Source organism: Tachysurus fulvidraco, chromosome 2, assembly GCF_022655615.1.
Source record: "Tachysurus fulvidraco isolate hzauxx_2018 chromosome 2, HZAU_PFXX_2.0, whole genome shotgun sequence".
NCBI lineage: Eukaryota > Metazoa > Chordata > Actinopteri > Siluriformes > Bagridae > Tachysurus > Tachysurus fulvidraco.
The window spans coordinates 34,845,722-34,870,245 of NC_062519.1; the positions used below are offsets into that span (position 1 = coordinate 34,845,722).

A 24,524-nucleotide genomic window follows, 5' to 3' on the forward strand; every position below is an offset into this window, starting at 1 on the left:
ACATAATCTTACTCACACATACATTTCAAGTTTACTAAATTGATTACTACAATACCTTTTTATCACTTAAGTTATTTAAATGTAAATATACTAATAAAACTATTTATTTTCAATATTTATGTATATGCTTAAATTTGTATGAACCTAGTTACCTAGTTTTCTGCTCACATACATAGATACATAATTGAACCTATTTAATTACATACGTACTTAACAGTTCTTAAATTAGATGCTTACTGAATTAAATGCTCGATAACTTTCCTCCTTACATGGATAATTGCTTATATACAAACATAAATGCTTTATACGCCTTCTAACATATTCACTTATGTAGAAATTTTCTTACTCAGAAACTTAGTTATTTAGATAATATGTACACAAAAAAGCACATACTTCATGAATGTAATACAAAAATACTATTTGGTAGCAACTATGTGTTGTGAATCAGGCCTTAGAGACTAAAAAAGGATCACGTAGCCCGAGGAACAGGAGCACAGTGATTTACAGCTTCGCTGGGAAACAGCAGAAGAACCGCTGCAGCACGTTCCGAGTACGTCGCAGCCAGACAATCTACTGGAAAGAAGGACTGCTGGTCACATTTGATGGGGGATTCCTGAGGTCAGACTTTATACTGTATAGAGCTTTTCAGCACATTTACACTTTCAAGCATTGTGTTAAGTGCCTTTAGGTTTACTGCAATTGTAGAAATAAACACAAAATCAAGCAAATTCTGTGAAATTCAAATATTTCAAGATTTCCAACAAATAAACATTTAAAATCACAGCAGATTTGAGCCAAGACATGTCATGTGATGTCATTAGAACACAAATTCAGCCAAAGCACTCTTCAGTTCACGTGTGTCAAACATGAGGATAGCTAGCATAGAAAGTTTAAATATAAAATGTTGCCAATTCAAGTAGTTTTCCGTAAAAAAAAAAAAAAAATGCACAAAATACTCAAGCTGCATCACAAGTTTTGGACATAACAATAATGAAAATTCCACTGAAATATTAAGTATTCAGTTAATTTTTCTGAGATCCTTAAAAACTCTGAAGTGCACCGTAATCATTGATGACTTATTGGCTAATTGATGTTAAACCACCAAACACATGGAAGTGACCATTTTGATTATGCTTCTTGTTCCTTGTTTCTAAACAAATTTTAAAAATTGCAATCATGTTTATTTTGAACAGCTTTTTTAAATGTCATGTTATTGTATTGCATTGTATCCGTTCCAGCTTGTTAGGAAACCTCAGCACAACTAAATGTCATAAAACATTGAGTAATATTATGTTTGAATATTTTATACAATTTGAAATATTGCCCAAGCCTAGAGCGAAACCCTACATCGATGCACTACATCCATTTCTCATGCAAGTTGCGTAGAACTGCTGATATGATTTACGACAATGAGCGAAGCTTCTCTGTATCCCTATGAGCACTGCCATCTCAGAAATTCAGCTGTTCCTTTGAACAATTTCCTCTTATTCTGCTGAGTAAAACAAGTCACCAAACTGTTTGCAAATGATAACACAGGCATGAGATTTTGGCCTTAATGTTTGAAAGCCAAATTGTAGCTGAAAGTAATGTAAATGATGGTGAATGTAAACTAGAGATCACTGTGTTTAGCTGAACATGGACATTTAAAGCCATGTTTTAAAGGGACATTTACAGGGTGTTATCTAAACTAATCGGGGAGAGATAGATGATGTTATAAACAAGTAATAGCTAGCTATCACATCTCTGGGACAAATCATTGTTGAATGCTGTCTGTATATATATATTTTTTTTATTTTTTTTTATTTTTTCTTTATTATACCACAGTGCTGTTGAATTCAGTAGTTTATATTATTCAGAAAGTACTCAGAAGTTTAGAAGATTATATTATTTTATATATTTGTGTTAATTGTTACAAAACTAAGAACTAATTCAAACATTTTAAAGTTTTAGAATAGGGAGAGCATTTAATTGTGCTTGACATACAGCAACAATACCTCAGTGATACTCAATGGGCTTATTTTTTATGTGCGTGTGTGTGTGTGTGCGTGTGTGTGTGTATGCGTGTGTGTGTGTTTGTGTGTGTGTGTGTGAGAGAGAGAGAGAGAGTCAGAGAGAGAGAGAGAGAGAGATCATCAGATGTATATTAGTCCTATAAACTTTCACACACATACAGAATGAGGCACTCACTGTCATTCCCTCCTGCAGTGTGGAGTCATCCGACCTGAACTGGAAGAAAAAGAAAAGCGGCGGCATGAAGATCATCTGTCAGTCAGAGACCAGAGACTTCTCGGCGATGGCCTTCATCGCTGACCACGTTAACGCTCTTATAGAGCAGTGGTTTCCCGGTGAGACCATGCAATACACTTTAAATTTATTTCATTGATAATGTTTTTACATATGACTTTTATTAGATCTAAACCACAACCGAAGATGCGTCTTTTTTTTTTTTTTTTAGAGGGAACACTACCATTATGTTGGAACTAAAGCAACATTTTTATTATTGATTATTGAAGAAAGCAGTCATCTAGAAAACGAATACTTTTTATAATACAGCGCTGCTGAGATCTCAGGATCTCTTTAAGGGTTATATTTATGTGCTCCTTTTGATATGTTAAAGTTTTTATAGTGACAGCTTATATGTGGCCTCGTTTGGCAGATGCTCCGTATAGAGAGAACAACTGTTATTATTCAAGTAAAGTTTTTTGTAAGGAAATGTTTAGTAGTTAAAGAAGAAATAAAAAGTTTCTTTTCTGTCTTAAAGTTTTAAGATGTTTCGAGATGCTTTTCTGCTCATGGCAATGATAAAGAGTGGTTATTTTACTTACCCTGGCCGTCCTGTCACCTCGATCCAGTTTGGCGATTCTTCTCTGATTTCTCATCAGCAAGCTGTTTCCTCTTGTAGATCTGATGCTCCCTGGATGTTTTTTGTGTAAATGTGTTTACTAGACAATATTTTGGGTGCAAATCCCTGGAGCGCAGCCATTTCTGAAATACTCTAATCAGCTCATCAAGCACCAACAAGATGACACTTTGAAATGTGTTGTTATTAGAAATTAAGCTTTATGGCAGTAACAGTAACTCTGCTTTGTGTCAGGCCACATCACATTTCTTATTATTGCATGTAATGTCATGTTTTATTCCTTAACATGAATAATATAAAGATTGACACTGATTTTATTTTAGGACTTTAGCAAATATTTAAGCTCAGGTTACAATACAATGCTAAAATACAGCAACACTAATAGGACAAAAACCAAGCTTGACTACACATGTAGAAGCCATGACTTTCTGTTTTAGTGACAAACATTGACAAATGTTGTTTTAAAATGTCAAATAATGCAATATGTAAAACAAACAACAACAAAAAATGATACACTTTATGACCAAATGTATGTGGACAACTGTTTTTCCACAAATTGTTTCAACATTGGAATCACATAATTGCCAAGAATGTCTTTATACGCTTTAGCATGTAGATTTCTGTTCATTGAAAATAAGGGACCAAAACCTGGCCCAGTATGGCAATGCTCCTGTCCACACAAAAAAGTCCATGTGTGCCAAGGTTGGCGTGGAAGAACTCGAGTATCCTGCATAGAATCTTGACCTTAACCCGACTGAACACCTTTGGGATGAACTGGAGAGCAGTCTGTATGTCCCAGTCCTTCTCACCATAGTTTAGTTGGACACAAATTACGTTTAACTTAATTAAATTCCATTATGATGTCTACTGACCGCATTACAGTTTACTTTAAATGCAGTGTCCAGTGCAACAATTCGGTTATTTAGGTAGGGATACCCATTTTGAATAACAACTACAAAATCAAGAATATCATAGTGTTACTTGGTAGCATCATGTTTTACCATAGCATTGGTAGCATCATGTTGTAAAATACACTTAGCCTCTTGGTTGCATCTGCGACAATATGGTCACTGACATTTGAGGTCAGAGTGCAGAATTAACCATGATGCAGCACCCCTGGAACAGTAAGGGTTAAGGGCCTTCCTAAGGGGCCCCACAGTGGCAGTTTAGTGGTCCTGTGGCTTGACCACTCAAGCTACCAAGCTCATTGCTTTAGTCATTTCTTTAAGAAAAACTATGAGACACTATAAGAGTGTGTGTTTATATTAAGATTAATTAACAATAGTTTAGGACTTACTTATGAAACTTGACCATATTAATTTTTGTTAAAAAAAGAAAGAAATCTAAAGATATGCTGAGTCCACCATCCTTTAATATTAAAGTCTAAATGTTGTAGCTTTATAAAAATATTCACAGTCAAGTCCATTTCAATTCCTAGATAACGCTGGAAAGCTGCATAATGTGGAAAAGTTTAAGCGTGTGTACTTATGCAAAGCACTATAATTCAGAGTTGCTCACTGTGGTATGTAATCATACCACTTATCCAGGTTCTAACTGCTGTAGGTCTTAAAATCTCTTTCTCTTTATGTAAAAAGTGGCTTTCTGCTAGCCTTTCCATCTCCAAATTGAATCTGGCTTACAGTGAGCTTCTTACTCACTAAAGTGATGCAGCGATTTATAGCACGCTTGAATGCCATTAACTTTTTTCAATCTATCTGAGTGCTAAACACAGACAAGCACACACAGTACAGAGATGAGGATGAGTCATAGTTTATTTAGCTCCACTGCCTTTTAGTCAGCATACATAAAGCTAGTTTCTGGTCTAGCTGCAGGATCTCACGCTCTCAGTGTCAAGGCTCGGGTTCGACTCCCAGGCAGGGAACTAAACCAGCCACTGAAGAGCTTATTCTCAGTGCCAGTCCCAAGCCCGGATAAAAAATAGGAGGTTTGTGTCAGGAAGGGCAACAGGCATAAAACCTGTGCCAAATCAAATATGCGGACCAGACGATCCGCTATGGTGACCCCAAACAGGGAGCAGCCAAAAGAAGATGAACAACAAAAGCCAGTCTCTCAGCCAGGCCTGCTCAGCACAACTGCTTTATTTGTGCTGTTGAAGAACGAACAAGTCATTTAGCCTTTTCTTCCACTGCCCTGCTTCTTTGTCTGCCCATGAAAAACAAATGTAAATGCAAATGAGCTTCCTGTCACGTAGGACAAGTCCGACAACAGGGTTTAGTTCATCTTGTTGTATGTCATGTCAGATGATGTCACATATTGTTGAGTTAAGTGCATGTGTAAATTAGAGAATTTGCTTTAAATGGCTTTACTCTCTCTTTAGCACTTGTAACAGTGGACATTGAGCACAGCAGATTTACAGGGATAAAAAATCGGAATAAAAATCATAAAGTTCAAAATTTACATTTAGATTTATCTCTAATTATCAAGCCAGATGATACAGTGGGACTCTCCGAGAAGGCATGAGGAAGAAACCTTGAGTCTGAACCAGACTCCAAATGGAACACATCCTCATTGGGCTGAAACCAGACAGTGTGTTAATAAATCACTTCCCTTTCTTTTATATCCTGTACACTGTGTAGATAAGTGCAATTGTGTAACCAGGAGCTTTTGAGCATCTTATAAGTATGAACATCAGCGTGCTTTCTAAATTCATCATAATTCTTTCCTGTAATCAAATATTCAATGAAAGAAATAATTTTATATAATCTATAAATGAAGTAAACACATGATTACTACTGATATGATTATCAGCTTCTCAGAGAAGCATAACGCGTAAAACAAGCTGCTTCGAAATAATCATTTAACTTTGGTGCTAATGTACAAGATAAGGTGCAGTAATTAACTTATTAACAAATTATAATTTGCAAGATAAGGGGAATAATTAACAAATGAATTGTCTCCAAATGCAACACTGAGAGCATCATTTTATGAATCGCAAATAAACCTGTGACTAAATCTTTAAAGCATTTTGATGAACATTTGGTCACTCTCTTGGACCTGTGCACTTGGTCTTCATCTCTTGCGCAAGTTCTTTAATTTAAAATGTTTTGTTAAGACTTTTCAGTCAAAAACATTGACTTTCATTAATAACCATGTTCTCTGCCAGGTTAAGAAAGCATAGACATTGTAAACATATAATCTTTCATTTGTAAAATCTAAAATAAGATAAAGTAATATTCAAAAATAATATTCAAATGATTAAGAAAAGAGAAGGAGAAACGAGAGAAAGGGACGAAGGAACTGTTTATAGCTACTATAACTTTTTCCACAAAAAAACAATCATAAACTGATTAAGTGTGGTGTGTAGTTGTTTAACAAATAATAATAAAAATAAAAAAAATTGTGGTTTAAGGAAAATATAACAATTTGTTTTTGTTTTTTTTTATAACAATGCTTACTGTTGTTCTAGAACAATGTGTTTTTTTATTACATAATTACTGATTTGATTAATTACCATTGATTATGTGAGACAGTGTGTATATATAGTAGTAGGCTTGTAATCATATGTTTTACCTACAATGAAAGTGTGTTAAATATACTCTTAAAAATGTATGCAAACGTGTTCGGAAGTTGGGTTCAGAGGTCAAGTTCAATGTGTTCCTGAAGCTGTTTATAGTTAAAAGCCTTGCTCTAGAGCCTGGCACTGGCAATTTAACAGCCCTGACATTTAAACTGTTAAACTCCCACCTCCACTATAAATCTAGTCAGTATTTATTCAGTAAATAGACATTTGTATATCCTGCTGAAACCAGGTCCCCTCATCTGAGGCAAGTGAGTAATGAAACTGTCCTCATGAGAGACCCACCAATAATTTACTGCTTCATTTCCATATTTCCATATAAGATAATTTATTGCCTGCTAGTGAGGTCTTTTCCTTCCTCTTGTATATTTATGCAGACCTATTTTCTGTTTTGTTTTATGACTTATTTCTTTAATCAACATACCGGTTTTATCTCCTCAGCGTTGACGGCGAGCGAGAGTGACGGATCTCTGCTGATCGAGCAGTACGCACCCTGTCCTTATTGCAATGCAGTCTTACGGCACACGGACTCTGTTCCTCAGACCAGCTCTACATCCACTTCTGTGCACTACTTTAACATGGAGGACTGTGTGCTTGCTGCTGCTGAGAAAGAGCACATCACCTGCCCCAATCACACCAAAGAGCTCGTGCCTCTCCAGGAGCTTGTCCCAGAGCTCTTCATGACAGACTTTCCCTCACGGTAAGACTTCCTTATACTTCTGCAAGTCTGAAGTTGCCTCTCTTTGAAATGTAAAAGAAGAGATAAAGTGACAAGCTCGTATCACATTAGTCACTCTCTGTTCCCTGAACCTCATTTTCCCATCTAGTTTTTTTATGTGGGAAGGCCAGAACATTGCTTAAAGGTGGACCAGGGATCAGTGACTGGGACTGTAGCCAAGTTCAGAGTAGAAGTTTAGTGTGTGAAAGTAGATAAAGGTTCTAGGTTCATAGAAGTTTCCTATAGCAAGTTTGTTTTTTAATCGTATAGTATAATATAAGTAATGCATCTGAAGCATCATTCACTGCAGCTGGTGTAAACAGAGCTTTTGGGCCTGCTGTCAAAGGAGGAAGCGATGTACATCGCAGTGACAATCTCAGTATAAAACATTAATCCACCATCACTCACACATACACACACACACTCTCTCTCTCTCTCTCTCTCTCTCGCTCTCACAAACAGCTTTGCAAGACAGAAGGAAACATTTGTTTTAATGAGATCATCTGAGCTTTGCTACAGATGCTCAAGTCAAGTTAAGGGGGTTATATGGCAAAAATATCATATGGCAGTACAGATGTTTTCACAGAACGAATATAATCATGGGATTTTTGAGTGTTAAGGTTGAAGTGTAAAGCAGGATTAAAATATTTTAACTGTATATTTTAAATAGCCTAAAAATAGAGAAGTTATGAAAAGATATTGCAAAATAAATCATTTGACAAGAAACAGAAGGAAAGAAGGAAAACGCACTGTATATATGTGTGTGTGTGTGTGTGTGAGAGAGAGAGAGAGAGAGAGAGAGAGAGATCGAATATAAGATAATGGCCTGTCGAAATAGAAAAGTTTTATCACCCGTGTCCTATATGAGCACCTTTATATTACAAGTTTACGAAAGTTCTGGTGTTTTATTGTCCAGCTTTTTGTCAGTGTCAGGTTTGATAAAACCAGCCAAAGTTACTGATCTGATGTACCTCTGAATTATGTTTGTGTGGCCTAATAATTAAATCTAATATTTTTATAGCCTAAGGCAGGGGAACTGACATTGTTCATTCTGGATTGTACAAAGGCTACATCCCAAATGATTTAATGCACTCACATTATGCACTATGTAGTGTAATGGATAGTGTATGAACTTTAGAGCTGTAATATCATCTAAAAAAAAAAAAAATCGAATGCTTTTTTCTACTAACTGGAAGTGTAAACCGTTTCCCAGTGGATAGTGAATGACTCTGACTCTAATATGTGGAAAATTAAATTGCAGTATGTATGATGTCTTGCCCAATGGAATGTTCTTGCCATTTTGAAATATTTTCCTCATCCACCACCATTGCCTGGTAGCCTCACCCATCTTAAACTGTGAGCATCGAGTGCATAAATTGTCCAACATTCCATGCTCCTTGTTATCAGTTGAGTCAGTGTGTCTGTTCTTGTTGGAATTTGCAGTGTCAACACACTACTCACTCTTTTTTTAGGTCTGGGATTCATATATAGTATATTGAACAAGCAGCAGATTAAAGCTTTCATAACCTTTACACAATATTAGCCCCTCCAACTATAAACCCATCAAATTCCCCTCCCACTTTAAGTGAAGGGTAATCTGGAGGTCTGGTGGTATACGAATAGACATTCACTTATTATTCCTACTGTCCTCATAGGAGTAGCAGTAATCTACTTAAAAAGCAACAGAGTCTGGCTTAACTTTAAAAAATGCACTCTGCATAAAGAACGTTCATGTGGAAGTTATTTCCCTCATGAGCCAGAGTTTGCTTTCTACATCACTGCCTTGTTAAAATCCTTCTGTCACTCTCCCTGAAAGGATTCCTCAAAGCTCTCTGCAGGATGTAGTGCAGGATGTAAACTGCCACAAACTCAGTATTGCTTCTCTTTTGAAATGTCAGTCTGCTTTCACATTGCTTCACCGTGCATGTGGCTCAAGTCCTATTTACTTTAAAGAGGTGGTCCAAAGCAGTGTCTCCAAATATTTATGTAGTGACAGAAACCATACGCTTCCTTTGCTAGCAGGCGTATTAAAATGTACTTTTGCTTCCCGTCCGTATCCCAGACCTCAGGCCATGAGAGCATTTCATTTTTCTTAATTTTCTCCATCATTCATTTTTAATTCAGTTTCCCTTTTAGTTCCATTTTCAATGATTTTTAGGATCATCTGTAAAACTAATAGTATATAATGAGACATTTTTACACCAAAGGCATTATTACATCATTTTTTTTTCCAGTCAAATAAGAAAATATACACACAGACAGTATTTATATAGCAGGATGTCAAACTCAAAGGTTAAGACACATGAAACTCATCAGCTTCATTCCCAAAAGATTAAAAAATTGCAGGATTGACGTCTCCTCCACTGATATCCAGATCCAGTTGATGATTTGATGTGTTTTATCTACACGGCTATGCTTTCGAGGGACTTTACTACAGTGATGAGGTGGAGCCAAGAAGAGCTAGAAATCAAGGGTACTTATTTAAACTGTATTAATTAGAGGAAATTCTGTGTCCGAAACCCACGACACAAGCCCAACAACGAGAACTAAGACTTAAAGATTCACAATTTACCACTAAGAGAAGATAATACATACATACATTTTAATAACTCTTCAAGTTCTATACAGGCTAAGATTTCCTTACAGATTAAGCATATGAAATATATTACAGCTTGGTATTAGACTAACCTGTAATATATTAAACATGTGTGGTGAGCAGTTGTGGGAGTGAGTGTACAAAGATGTACAGTGATCATTACTAAATAAATAAAATAATAATAAAGTGGCAGTGTGAGTGTACGCGATGCAAAAATGGTGCAGAATGCTAACGCACAGTGAGGAATTTATATTAACATTCATTATTATATTGGATTTAAATCCAATACAAAGTTAAAAAATATATATCATTTTACCAGGAACACTGAATGGAAATCAACATATCAGACATATTCAGTCAGAATAAACAAATGAATTCATTTATTGGCACAATCAGTTATTTTTAACTCTATCTGATAAGAATATATCAGATGTTTTTCTCTCTGTAAGATAACCTTAGACAGAGATCAAGCTTGTGAGCAAGCACGTCAGAGAGCAGAAATGGGATTGATATCACGTTTAATTTGAATATAGAAATGTTTGCGTGGAAAAAACAAACCTCTTTGGAAACTTTTTATGAATAGGTAGAAGTGCCCCAATTGGCTAGTACTACAAATTCTTAAAAAACGGAGAGTGTACTTTCAGATGAGCCATTAATCACCACTGTGGAGTGTGACGTGACAAAGAAATCCAATGATGAAAATGGACATTACTAAAAACAGGAACATATTTACAAAAAAAAAAAGAGATAATCTAAAAATGTGGCCTCTACATAAACGGGACATTGCGATTTCCAACCCAAAACAATCACAGAGGAACTGGGCAGCATGTCCTCACCATTAAGCCTCCATGAAAGCATGTGTGAATATACAGCTCTGAATGTTTCCTTTGCTTTTTTTAATCCTAGAAAATGCACAGCAAAGATGTGTGGAGCAGCTGGTAAAGTGGACGTAGTTTCATTTGGCAGAGTTCCAAAGATTATTTCAGAGATAATGTTTTGAGTGAGTGACATTTCTGTGTGAAAGAAGATTGTCCTGCTCTAATATTTGCTCTGTCTGGCTAAGTGTCAGGGGTTAGTTGACAGGCGCGGACAGATTGAGTACAGGTATTGTACTGTAAAGGTAGACCATACATGTTCTGTGTGTGTGTGTGTGTGTGTGTGTGTGTGTGTGTGTGTGTGTGTGTGTGTGTGTGTGTGTGTGTGTGTGTTCTGTTATTGGCTTTACATAATAGCCGTGTTTGTGTTCAAGGTTTTGTAGACTACTGTAGTTGACTAACTCATTTGCTCTGTGAATGTTGATGTTCACGCAGTGGAAAAAAGCAGTAAAGACAGTAAAGAAAAGGCAAATTGTATGTACTTGAAGTCAAAAAAAAAATTTTGCTTTCATTATTTTCTTTTTCTTTAAAACATTTATATCACTTGAATCAGAGATATAATAGTTTTGTCATCCTTTAAATTTGAATGAAAAGGAAATAAAAGTTTACTTCGGCAAAGTGAATTCTGTCATGACCAATGCCATGATAAAGAACCGTTTCAGAGCTGTGAGTTGCATGGCACTATCCAATCCCATTCATCGAATTTAAAAAAAATTGTGAAAATGAATGAGGGACCACGTGTGCATGTTGTACATGAGAATAGAAGAGTCACCCAGTAGATATATGAGTAGATGTATATAAGATTAATGCGTATGTGTTGTGTTTTGTGTGTGTTTAGGTTGTTCCTGGTGAAGAGTGACCTGGAGTGGAGAAAACAGGAGAAAGACATCCTTGGTCAGGGAGGCAGCGGCACAGTCATCTACAAAGCCAAGTACAGAGGCCAGCCAGTGGCCATCAAACACTTCCCCTTTAAGAAATGCAGACAGCAGACACTTAACAGCGGCACAGGTGAGAGTCCATCACTCGCTAACCATCAGCCTTCCTGCAGGCAGTGCATTCTGTCACTCACTTATAGTAGGACAGCTATGTCTTCATAGGAGATTTACTCTGAAAACATCTTTCATCAGTGGAAAAGAAGCTCCATCCATGAGTATGAATAACCCCTGGGCATTTCAGCTCTCAGTAGAGGGTACAGATTTGTTGCCCCACCTAGCCTACAAGGCAGTAGTGTTCAAACTCGATAACTTGTCAAAATGAAATATAGAAAAATAGAGAAGCTGCCTAAACGTTATTGGCATTGGGGCTTGTTTACCAAGCTGGATATGACAGATTTGGGTCTTAATCATTTGTAAGAGCTTTTGCACAAGTAATCCAGATAAATTTAAAAAATATTTGAATCCTGATTATGCTGTATGCTGAGCTGTATTACTGGAAGATTACTTGATGCCGTCACACTTCCAGAACTTTTTTAGACCTCTTTCACTGTTTATCTTTTTTTATGGAGTTCTGGAAATGCGCTATGCTGTAAACGCATCTTGCCCTTTGCATGCCATCGCCAGTGATCAACATACACACATAAGTATGAAGAATATTTGTGTTACTGTAACATTCATAAATCCGTTGGGTGTAAATAAATTAAGTTTTTTTGCAAGAGAGAACATTTACAATCAACTTTACTTAAGGATTGATCGGTGAGTCACAGTGAGTCGAGGTAAAGCAGTTATTGTGATCAAAAGCATGTGCTAAACTATCCTCTTCTCGGTGTTGGCCAGTTTGAGGTGTGTACGCAGTGAGTCCTTGTGATTGGTTGGTGAAAATAATCTTCTGCTTCTTCTTGAAAGTGAGCCTCTGGCTCATGCTGTGTTTGAGATCAAATGTCAGAGCTTTGCTGATCTCATATCCGCCTTGAGCTCCTTACAGCTAAGAGGAGGAACGCTGATGAATCACTGTTACGTCAGTTTATCCAGACTGAATTCTCACCACCACTTCTCTTTCTTACTTTCTCCACTCACCACACACTCTCAGGATCTCTGTGCTGTATTTTTCTTTTTTTTCTCAGGTTTGTCATGGGGGTGATCTCAAGGCTTGGTTATTCTACCTGTACCTTTATTTTAGAGGGTTATTTATTTAATGTGCATATGTGGACCTTAGAGAAAAGTTTTAGATATTCCAGGATTTTCCTTTTATGTTGGTCATGCATCTGGGAACAAAAAAAATAAACAAAAAAATCTGCTTGTGTAGTGAATTTTCTCTTCTTATTTATTTATATATGTCAATGTGTCTCTTTTGTAGCTGAAATAAGTCTTTTTCCCAAACCAAATAGTACAGAGCACACAATTGTACACTACTGCAAATAACAACATGACAAGGACAACCAATGGCCTTCTCCATCGTATTGAGGACCAGTTTAGCAATATGCAAGCTACTGATCATCTACACATCTACATATACTATTCCTTTAAAGTGGTCCGGACAGAGAGGAGCACGATGAGCTCTTTTTAGATTGTGGTTGAATGCATTTCAGATATGGATTAATGAATCGCTGCACTGATTATGTTGGGTGTGGGTGCTCGTGTGCACGTGTGTGCGTCCATGTGTGTGTCTTTATCAGCCAACTCAGCAGAGTGCATTACAACTTTTCCTTATGCTGAGTCATACTCCTTTCAATGCTGTCCTTTCTTTATCCTCCCACTCTTTTATCTTTCATAGCTGCCCATACTACCATGCTGCCATAACCATGCTGCTTCCTGTCTGCTGTGCATCAATCTGTTTTTGCTGCACGAGTGAATAGCGGTAACTGTGTAATGGCAGATGACAAATGGGGTGGAAAAAAAAGGAAAGAAAAAAACCGTGCTGCCATAGAAAGTGGACTTGATCCATTTGCCATTCCTTGCATTCTGACCTGTATTTACAAGATGAGGTCGGACGATTTTGGGGTGCTTTATTCTTTTTCCTTCTGACATCTAGCTTTAGGGCTCTGTGACCTGGTCATCCAGCAGCTCATATTTTTTCACATTTGATTTATTCTGGAGCAAATTCTGTGGTTTCAACTACAATGAAAGGAAACGTATCATATTTTCTGAATCAGCTTTTTATCCATGTTAGTTCCTGTCATCACTTACAGTTTACCTTAAATGCTATAGTTGAGGACACTGCAGAATCTGAATAATAAGATTTGTATTTAGTTTGTTATTTCCCTTTCACATAACAGATGTTTACATATAGCCCCAATAACTGAACTTACACAAATGAATGCGTTCCAAAGTTTACATAGGCTTGATTCTTAACACTGTGTTGTTACCTAGATGATCGACGACTTTTTTTTTAATTCTTTATCATCTCTTAATTGTCCTGAGCAGCATTTTTTTCCAGCATCTTTTGCATGTTAAACCCCTTTCTGACAGCAGCTACATGATTTTGAGGTTCATCTTTTCACACTGAACATGACTGAGTGACAAATATTACTGAAGCTGCAGCATTCACTGGGGTGGGGTGGGGGGACGACGACTTTTGAGCATGTCTTTTGGGAAGCATGTGAATATTAATGCAGCTTCTGAAAGGCAGTACTAAATGGGAAAAAAGCTTTAAACAAAGTAATAACAATTTACATCGATCATCCTGTTCAGCAGTTGACAGATTACAGATTTTACCAGGCGTATGTAAACTTATGACCTCAGCTCTAAAACACACTGAAAGCTTCCCTCACCCTTCTCTCCTTTTTTTCCCCTCTCTCTTCTCATGACACCACTTGTCGTGAGACAGAGAAGCTGCAAAGCCAAAGTCTTCAGTCCTGATGACTCATTCTCATGTGGGAAAAACCTGACACTGGAGACTCCTTCCATAGAGTCTTCGGAATAACAATCTTACAGAATGCGTAACCATAGCGACAAATAAAGACTTTCTTTCTTTAAATAATTGGACTTTTTCAGTCTGTTTGTTATCAGGATTAGATGATGTGAAGTGTTTGCCTTAGAAGACACCTTGCAAGGTGTTCAAATTACAAATTTATATACCTTTATGTACACAAGTACAAAACACTTTCCAACCGTTTTTCATAAAAAGTAAAAATAGATTAAAAATAGTGCTAAGTCTACAAGAAAGTTAATGACTATTGTAAACAAAATGTGTGCAATTTGTGCAACGTATGCAATACATTCTAATAAGATGTTATACAGTATGCTGTTACTATAATGTTATTATTCCTCACGTATTAGAAGGAGTGCATTAATGTAAACCTGTGATTTGACTTTCAGCTGAAGCTACTGTAAAAACTGCACAGTACTGAAAAATTCAACACCTTATCTAGCCGTGCTGTGGTGTAATATAATTTATCTCACATCTATTACACATGCCGAACAAAAGTTGCTTGTTGCTGTACAAAGGTTTTAGTGGAACAAGGCTTATGCGCTCATAGACCCAAAATAAACACAAAGTGCAACTGCAGACAGGAGCCATGTGCAATATTTTTTCAAAATGTAGAACTTCTCATTCGTTGAATCCCACACTTTATGCATTCAGATATTTCCCCAGGCTTTTCTGTAAAGCTCAGTGTTTTGTACAGTAAACCACACAGATCCATACAGATCTCTTTAGCAAGCATTGTACTGTCTTTTTAGTTACAAAAATTACAAAATGTCACTGTACACACATTAGGGGTTTTCATCACAGCTCTTGTTTCACTTCTCACCTTCACCTATCGGGGGATGTTACAACCACACAGCTGCCATCTCTATTTTTTCACTTCCCCTGTTTATATTCATCAGCACTTTCTGAAAACTGCAAAACATCTTTGCAAGTGATATCTTGAATCTAGTCAAACTGTTTTCTATTTGTACGTGATTACAGTAAACCAATCAAAGATTATTAAGACAATTACATTTATTTCCTTTCTTTACTGGCAGACTGTTTTTTGTCTTTCTTGAAAATAATGCTTAAACAAGACAAAACAAGAAAATGTAATGCTTAAAAACAATCAAATATGTCTGGAAATTAGTTTAAATAGGAGTTTACGTAAATAATTTTGTCTATATTTAATGTATTTTAACTTGCTACGTTTTTGTTTTTTTTGTAATTATAGTAGAACATAGATAAGAATGTTTTATATTTAAACATATAATATTTTACTTAAACATACACATACATAATGTATTAAGAACGACAAATGTATCCCACCATGCACTCGATGTTGCGTACTTTGAATAGTGACCCTGTAACGTTTATCTTTAGAACACTAAAACAGTAGGATCTTCCTGTCAGAAGAATTTCCAATTTAATTTGTCTTTTAAAGGTTGAGGATTTAGTTTGGAGTCTATAACAGGAATGTCAGGAAACGTGCTGGCAACATTATAGCTGACCTCCTCAACCTGGACCTCACCTCTTTGAAGCTTTTCCCTCCAGCGGAAGACCGAGTGCGATCAAAGCTTCAACAAGCAGGCGCACAACCAGATTTTTCCCCCACAGCTCTAGCTGCACAGTGGACACTTGGCAGCACCTCTCTTACATTTACATTTATTCATTTAACAGATGCTTTTATCTAAAATGACTTACAAATGAGAAATACAAGCAAAGCGATTTATTGTATCAAGCAGAGGACACTGCTAATATACACAATATTTAATTCGTGCTGAATAAGCAGACTGAAGAGAGTAGAGGTGTAAATTCAAGCTAGTGGTTAGTGAAGTGTTCACAGAAGAGGTGGGTCTTTAGCCATTTATGGAAGATAGAGACAGTTTATTTTTGTATGTTATGAGGTTGGAAGTTCATTCCATCACTGAGGGACAGTCAATCTGAAAGTTCTAGAAAGGGACCTCATGCCTCAACCAGATGTTGGTCGTTAAATGCTCAGTTGCTGTGAGGAACATAAACCTCAAGTAGAGTGATGCTGCTCCAGATTTGTACTGTAGGTGAGCACCAAGGCCTTGAATTGTTCTAGATGTAGTTGTAGGTGTCTACAGGAAGCCAGTGGATGTATATTAATGAGGGTGTAATGTGGGTCCTCTGAGGCTGTTTGGAAACAAGGTGTGCTGCTGCATTGTAAATGATCTGAGGGTTTTTTTGATGGAGCAAACTTTTCATCTTCTGTATAGTTAATAACAGTCAGACTGATGTGATGTATACAGTGAAGTATCTTGCATGTACTGTACTGTATGTACATATTCAACATTACCGGCAAACCTGCTTCACTAGGTTTACAAATTCACTACTCATTCAGTACGGCATGTACTCTTTTAGCTCTGTTAAAAGAAGCATGAGTTACATGCGAGAATCTCACTTAGGCACTTAGCTAGCAAGATTTTCAACATCACCAGGCAGACTGACTCTTTATTACAGTGCATTTGTTAAACTGCATTATCCATTGTGATCTCTGCAAGCAAGCATCAAGAAAATATTGGAATGGAACCTTAATCAATCCTTATGTTTCCAAATCAGTTCATTGTTACTGGCAAAAAATAACTCCATTTTGCCTGAAGGTTTTCCAGAACACCACATACTGTATTGTCCTGTAATATTGTCCAGGGTTGACTGTTCTGTACTTTACATGTGCACTCAAGACAAATTCCTCATATGTGCAGCGTACATATTCCTTGACTGTCGTTATACACATTTCATTTCTCTACAAACACAGGATGCTCTAAAATAACAGGATTAAGTACTATTTTTAACAGTAAACATATTGTTAAACAGGTTCAATATCTTGTTTACTGACATGTGCTTTAGCTCTTAGGTAAATATGTTAAATACTAACAATTGTGTTAATAGAATGTAGAAAGAACTAATGAATCCATTTTTTACAATGTTTGATCATGACGTTTGAATAAAAAAAAAAGTTAGAAAACAAAAACAAAAAATGGTTCTCTGATCTTGCCAGCTTTTGCTGGAAAAGCTTTGTTTAAAGATGTCAACACATGTCTGTAGCTTGACCTTTGTGCACCTCTAGTCACTCATAAGCCAGTTGTGGACTATAGTGGCTCATGGTGGTGCTTGAGATCAAAAGATCGTTAAAGTCTAAATAACAGCAAGAGGAGAACGACAGTACAAACCTACAGCCAATAGGATCCCTTTAGTCTGTATACTGGCCCTGGACATCAACTCTGTAATCTTTCTGATGAACAGTATTATTCTGATCATGCTCTTTATTCTAACATCCACCGCCCTGAGAAGAAATCCATAACCTGCTCAACCCTGCTATCATCTCCTAAACCCTGAATCTATCATCTCAATTTCTATCAAAATTTTGGTCTCAAAGTCACATTTAAGAAATTGATTTCTGACCCCTGTTTTATACCAGTCACCTTGGATAGTGCTGAAACATTCTGTAGCATTAGCAGTACTGTAGAGTGCTGACTTCAGCACAGCTGGAGAGAAACAGTATCCCTTCTCATTAAGGGCTTATGGTCACAAGAGCCCAATGCCAGACCATTATATGTCCTCCAGCTACAAAACTTCATCATCACTCAAGTCTACTCAGGCAACTGGTGACGGTTTCTTTTATTGAAGTCGCATGTTGTATACAGAAGCGGTGGCAGTTTTATAACATACATAAAGCCTAAAGGAATGCTTTAAACGCAGTGGCTGTGGCAGTGTTAGGATTTAATTCCCCTGGAACATGTTGTACCATTCTACAGTACATATATGTGATTTTGCTGATAGCCCACTAGACCAAAGGTAAAATGCCTCTCTTTTGTATTCATCTGAAATCCTTCTTGTTTACAAAGGGCTGGAAAAGCAATTAACAGGACTAAACACTGACGATGTTTCCCTTTTAATGCTTAAAAGTTTGAAGTGTTTATACTTGAATAGCACTGCATTTTATATCCATTTTAGACCAGAAAGAGCAACTAAAAATGGCCACTGAAGAAAAAAAGTTGATGATGATGCAATCACTGAAATGATTTATATATCATCTGGCTGGTCATAGTACAGAATAAGATGTATTTAAAAAAAATACACCATAAAACCATTCACACCATCATAAGAAATTCAAATCTGGACGATGCTACAGGCATCCAGGCCCGGAGTCAAAGCAGTTTGGGATAAAATTGGATTCACTAAAGTTCAAGCTAGTTGTCTGTATGTTGATCTTTCTGCTCCAGTTTTTTTTAATTGTTTGGTTTGTTGGATCTGCAACCAGGCCATAGTCCAAGTACTTCACATTCTTTGCCTTAGACAGTCCTTGTTTTCCCACATATCAGTTTTCAGTTGTTTTTTCATTCTAGTTTGCAATTTGAGAAACATTGGAAAGCGAACAGCCTTTTAGCCAAGCCTGATGTAACTTCCTCCAAACTAACACAATAATGCCCTCTTATGCTCCCCCAGACACTATGCTGAAACACCTGCAGTCTGTAGATGCTTCCAGAAGCTTCTCAGAGTTCCGTCAGGAGGCCAGCATGCTACACACCCTGCAGCACCCCTGTATCGTGGCCCTTCTGGGCATCAGCATCCACCCGCTGTGTTTTGCACTACAGTTGGCGCCACTTGGGAGCCTTAACAGTGTACTGGAGGAACGTAACAAAGGTGAGACGGGCTCATACCCAAGAAATTTAAAACATGCTTCTTTTAGGCATGGTTTATTAAAGCAGTGTGTTGATCTCATGATAAAATTACGATAATTAAAATGTGATAACTTACTGTACTAGGGCTCTGTATATTATTTAGATTGTTAGACTCGTATACATGTAATTATATGGCACAGAAATTTGTGGTGGACTGGCATTCCATTCATCCACCATTGGCACTGACCAGAATACATCTGTGCTCCCATTAAACTAGGCATAATATGGTTATCATCTTAAGCTCATGTATTTTCTAAAAAGTTAACTCATTATAAAGAGTTGGTATTGAGAGCTAATGTGTTGGTTACTGTCCACAGGCTCTAGTTTCATGCCTCTGGGATACATGCTCACCTTCAAAGCTGCCTATCAGGTCGCTGCAGGCTTAGCCTACCTTCACAGGAAGAACATAATCTTCTGTGATCTGAAGTCGGACAACATCCTCGTTTGGTCACTGCAGGTGGAGGACTCTGTCAACGTCAAGCTTTCCGACTATGGCATATCACGCCAGTCTTTTCATGAGGGAGCTTTGGGAGTAGAGGGCACGCCAGGATACCAGGCTCCTGAGATACGCCCGGGTATCGTCTATGATGAAAAGGTATATGGTCTGGTTTCTTGCAACCTGGTCTTAGGAAAGAAATTTATTTATGTATCACAAAAAAGAAAATCATCTAGCAAATATGGGTTTCACAGATTTAATGTATTATTTTTCACTTATGTAAACACAAATGTTATTAATCAGTACTCGAATCTTTCTGAGCTTACAATTTTGTCTTTTCCTTTGACATTCTCATGAGATCTGAGAGTTGCCATGCAACAGTAACAATATAAAAGATTATTTTAGTTATATAAACAATAATACAAATAATACATGGGGGCACACAATGTAATTATGGTATAGCATTAGCACCTCTCAGGTTTCTTTGGTTTGGTCCTCAGCTAGGTTTATTGTTTATTGTTGGTTTCCGCTGTTATCTTGTTTCTACCAGCCTTTCAAAAATATTATAAACTGATCTCCCATTCAGGGTTTATTCAAACCTTGCACCCATTAATCCCAGCATAGACTTCATATAGCACCTATGTAGGCGTATTGAGTTAGCATGGGGGAAAAGCACAAGCACAGCAACATGAGACAAATACTTTTGCTATGCAATATCCTTATGTGAAGTAATGATTTGGTTATGTGTGGCTATGCAATGCTTTGTGGTCAACAAAAAATATGTGCCCCCTTCCGATGACCTTTCCGTGCTGGCATTATATTTTCTCTTTAGCTGCTACTAACTATAACCATGTGACCAAACTATCTTAAATCATGGCAGAGCTGCTCATTCAAATAGAATACACGTTCATTATACATGGCCTGCATCACCATGGCCCTGTTTGCAAAAGCTTACTTAAAAATATAATTTAAAAAACTCTTTTATAACTACTGCCATTATAACTTGATCAGTAACAGATGAGCAGGTAGCTGGGTTGTACCATGAGTTTTACAGTAAATGTTAAAGATCCCCAAATCTTTCTCTCCTACTGTTCTATTTATTATGCTGGCTTTGTAGAAGCCAACATTCTGATTTCCGTTATAAGCTTATTATTATTATTATTATTATTATTATTATTATTATTATTATTACTATTATTATTAGACAAAAATTTATTTAAAAAAATGTGGCCCAGGGCGTTCGAGCCACATGCACCAAATTAGGATATGTCGTATGGTCTGAAGTTTGTTGCTTCTATTTTTCTAAGAGATCGGAATTCCGGCAAAGTGGCCTTTTTCCCCATAGACTTCCATTATAAACTTTTGAGGTTTATAACTCGGCAAGTTTTCGAGCGATTTACACCGAACTCGGACAGGTTCTTTAGGACCTTACTCCGGACGAAGTTTTTATTTCGGACTTCCGACGGAATTTTCGGTTTTCCGGTAGTCGACGATCGAACATCCCATAGACTTGAATGGGGAATTCCGAAAATTCCTCTAAGCTCTCACACACACAGCGTGCGCAGAGCTCAGGCACGGCTTCTCTCTCTGTGATCCACGCAGTATAATAATAAGTAGAATCCCATAATGATTGCCGTATTGACATGAAATGTCCAAACCCTCAGTAGCCACTTTTTGCCAAAAGTATTGGCGCCCCACCTGGTATTCTGGTGACGTCACTCGACACTACGTGACGTCACGTGTAGCCCCGCCCCAAAAACAAGCAAAATTAAAAATTTGCACAACATGGACATGTGACATATCAAAACACTCAGCACAATGAGGGGAACTGCCCCACGGGTATTCTGGTTACATCACGTGACGTCACGTGTAGCCACGCCTCCAAAACAAGCAAAATCAAAAATTTGCGCAACATGGACATATGACATATCAAAACACTCAGCACATTGAGGGGAACTGCCCCACGGGTATTCGGGTCACGTCACGTGACGTCATGTGATGTCTCATGTAGCCCCGCCCCTAAAACAAGCAAAATTAAAAATTTGCACAACATGGACATGTGACATCAAAACACTCAGCACAATGAGGGGAACTGCCCCACGGGTATTCTGGTCTCGTCACGTGAGGTCACGTGTAGCCCCGCCCCAAAACAAGCAAAATCAAAAATTTGCACAACATGGACATGTGACATATCAAAACACTCAGCACATTGAGGGGAACTGCCCCACGGGTATTCTGGTCACGTCACGTGACTTCACGTGTAGCTATGCCCCCGAAACAAGCGAAATCAAAAATTTGCACAACATGGACATGTGACATATCAAAACACTCAGCACAATGAGGGGAACTACCCGGCGGGTATTCTGGTCACGTCACGTGATGTCACATGTAGCCCTGCCCCAAAAACAAGCAAAATTTAAAATTTGCACAACATGGACATGTGACATATCAAAACACTCAGCACACTTAGGGGAACTGCCCCACGGGTATTCTGGTCACGTCACGTGACGTCACGTGTAGCCCCGCCCCCAAAACAAGCAAAATCAAAAATTTGCACAACATGGACATGTAACATATCAAAACACTCAGCACATTGAGGGGAACTGCCCCACGGGTATTATGGTCAAGTCACGTGACGTCACGTGTAGCCCCGCCCCCAAAACAAGCAAAATCAAAAATTTGCACAACATGGACATGTGACATATCAAAACACTCAGCACAATGGGGGGAACTGCCCAACGGGTATTCTGATTACGTCACGTGACGTCACGTGACTTCACGTGTAGCCCCACCCCCAAAACAAGCGAAATCAAAAATTTGCACAACATGGACATGTGACATATCAAAACACTCAGCACTATGAGGGGAACTGCCCCACTGTTATTCTGGTCACGTCACGTGACGTCACGTGTAGCCCCGCCCCCAAAACAAGCAAAATCAAAAATTTGAACAACATAGACATGTGACATATCAAAACACTCAGCACAATGAGGGTAACTACCCCACGGGTATTCTGGTCACGTCACGTGACGTCACGTGTAGCCCCGCCCCCAAAACAAGCAAAATCAAAAATTTGAATAACATGGACATGTAACATATCAAAACACTCAGCACAATGAGGGTAACTACCCCACGGGTATTCTGGTCACGTCACGTGACGTCACGTGTAGCCCCGCCCCCAAAACAAGCAAAATCAAAAATTTGCACAACATGGACATGTGACATATCAAAACACTCAGCACAATGGGGGGAACTGCCCAACGGGTATTCTGATTACGTCACGTGACGTCACGTGACTTCACGTGTAGCCCCACCCCCAAAACAAGCGAAATCAAAAATTTGCACAACATGGACATGTGACATATCAAAACACTCAGCACTATGAGGGGAACTGCCCCACTGTTATTCTGGTCACGTCACGTGACGTCACGTGTAGCCCCGCCCCCAAAACAAACGAAATCAAAAATTTGCACAACATGGACATGTGACATATCAAAACACTCAGCACAATGAGGGGAACTGCCCCACGGGTATTCTGGTCACGTCACGTGACGTCACGTGTCGCCCCGCCCCCAAAACAAGCTAAATTAAAAATTTGCACTACATTGACATGTGACATATCAAAACACTCAGCACAATGAAGGGAACTGCCCCACGGGTATTCGGATCACGTCACATGCTCATGGCCGATCACCTCCAAAAGTATTGGCACCCTAGCGGTCCAGTAGTTTTCACAATCTTTCTGTCCACTCGCCTCCAAAATGCACCGGCCTTTGCGAATACTTGCACCGTCAAAGCCAACATCAAAGTTTGTCGCGACGAACTTTACAAATCTAGTTTCAATTCCTTCCTCTCTTTCATATTAATTTGCCCCTATACAGAAGAGGAATGCTTAATCAGACATAGTGTGGCTCGGGATACAATAAATTGTACTGGATTGTTGAATTCTTCATGTGATTGATTAATTCATCATCACCATTGTTGAAAATAATTACAGGTTTTTATTTGCATGCGCAGCCCATGACTAATTTTATGTGGCTTCTGGTGTTGGTTATGTATATCCAATAATACTGAATAGCTCAGCTTTATGACAATGATAATCACTTCTCATGAGCTTTCTAGAATGCTTTTGCAACAATTGGTTATGTAAGCAGCACAAACTAAAAAAGAATGACATCTTAGCAAGGGAGAAAATCTTGAATATATATCTTAAATAATATTATCTAGTATTTCCTATTACAGGATTGGAAAATAATCTATAAGAATGCACAAACCTAGTTCTAGACATTTTTATTAATTTGATAGTTGTTCAATTGTCAGATAAATTTTCACATTTTAAGCATTTATTTCTCGAAAGAAGCAAATTATTTTGCAAATGAAGAAGAAAATAAGGTTTAATGATCTTGGATCGGAATTGGAACGCCAGAGAAATCGTGTCTATACGTTCTGGTGTTCCAAGTTTTTTGTTTGTTTGTTTGTTTGTTTGTTTGTTTGTTTTTTGAGCATGCAGAGTTGAATTTTAAAAAATTCTCTTTTTGTACTCTCTTTGGATGCTTTCTGAGAGATTAGAGCTCACCTGGAATCATTCCACAAGTCATGATTCGTATGAGCCCAAATTGTAGTTTGATAGGAACCAGTAGTCATTTATATGATGACTTCATCCTCATCATTATCCTTGCCACATTCTCTGAAAAAATAAAACCCTACAAGTTCAGCCATGCTCTCGGTACCCAAACCTTGTGATGTCGTCATATAAAATCTGAGATGGTCTCACTCAGGTTTTTAGCCTGTAATTTCAAATGGCCTGCTGTCATTTTGTCGTGCGTTTGGTTTATTTTTGCCGTTAAAGACATCGATGTCCTAAAGGGCTCTTTACTAACTTTTTTTTAAAGGATTAAAAATGCAAGAATTTTTATGGTTCAGTCCTTTTTTTATAACACAATTGAATG

General features: G+C 37.8%; 1 protein-coding gene across 4 annotated transcripts in view; it reads left to right on the forward strand.

Annotated features, from left to right (window-relative positions):
- Positions 1-24,524, forward strand: part of lrrk1 (leucine-rich repeat kinase 1) — a 95,549-nt gene that overhangs the window by 45,915 nt on the left and 25,110 nt on the right. For all 4 annotated transcript variants that reach the window (XM_027162289.2, XM_027162304.2, XM_027162298.2 and 1 more), the window contains exons 22-27: positions 449-618; positions 2,206-2,345; positions 6,840-7,098; positions 11,426-11,595; positions 18,904-19,101; positions 19,457-19,734. In XM_027162289.2, coding sequence (XP_027018090.2) covers positions 449-618; positions 2,206-2,345; positions 6,840-7,098; positions 11,426-11,595; positions 18,904-19,101; positions 19,457-19,734 — 1,215 coding nt within the window. The remainder of the gene's footprint in view (positions 1-448; positions 619-2,205; positions 2,346-6,839; positions 7,099-11,425; positions 11,596-18,903; positions 19,102-19,456; positions 19,735-24,524) is intronic.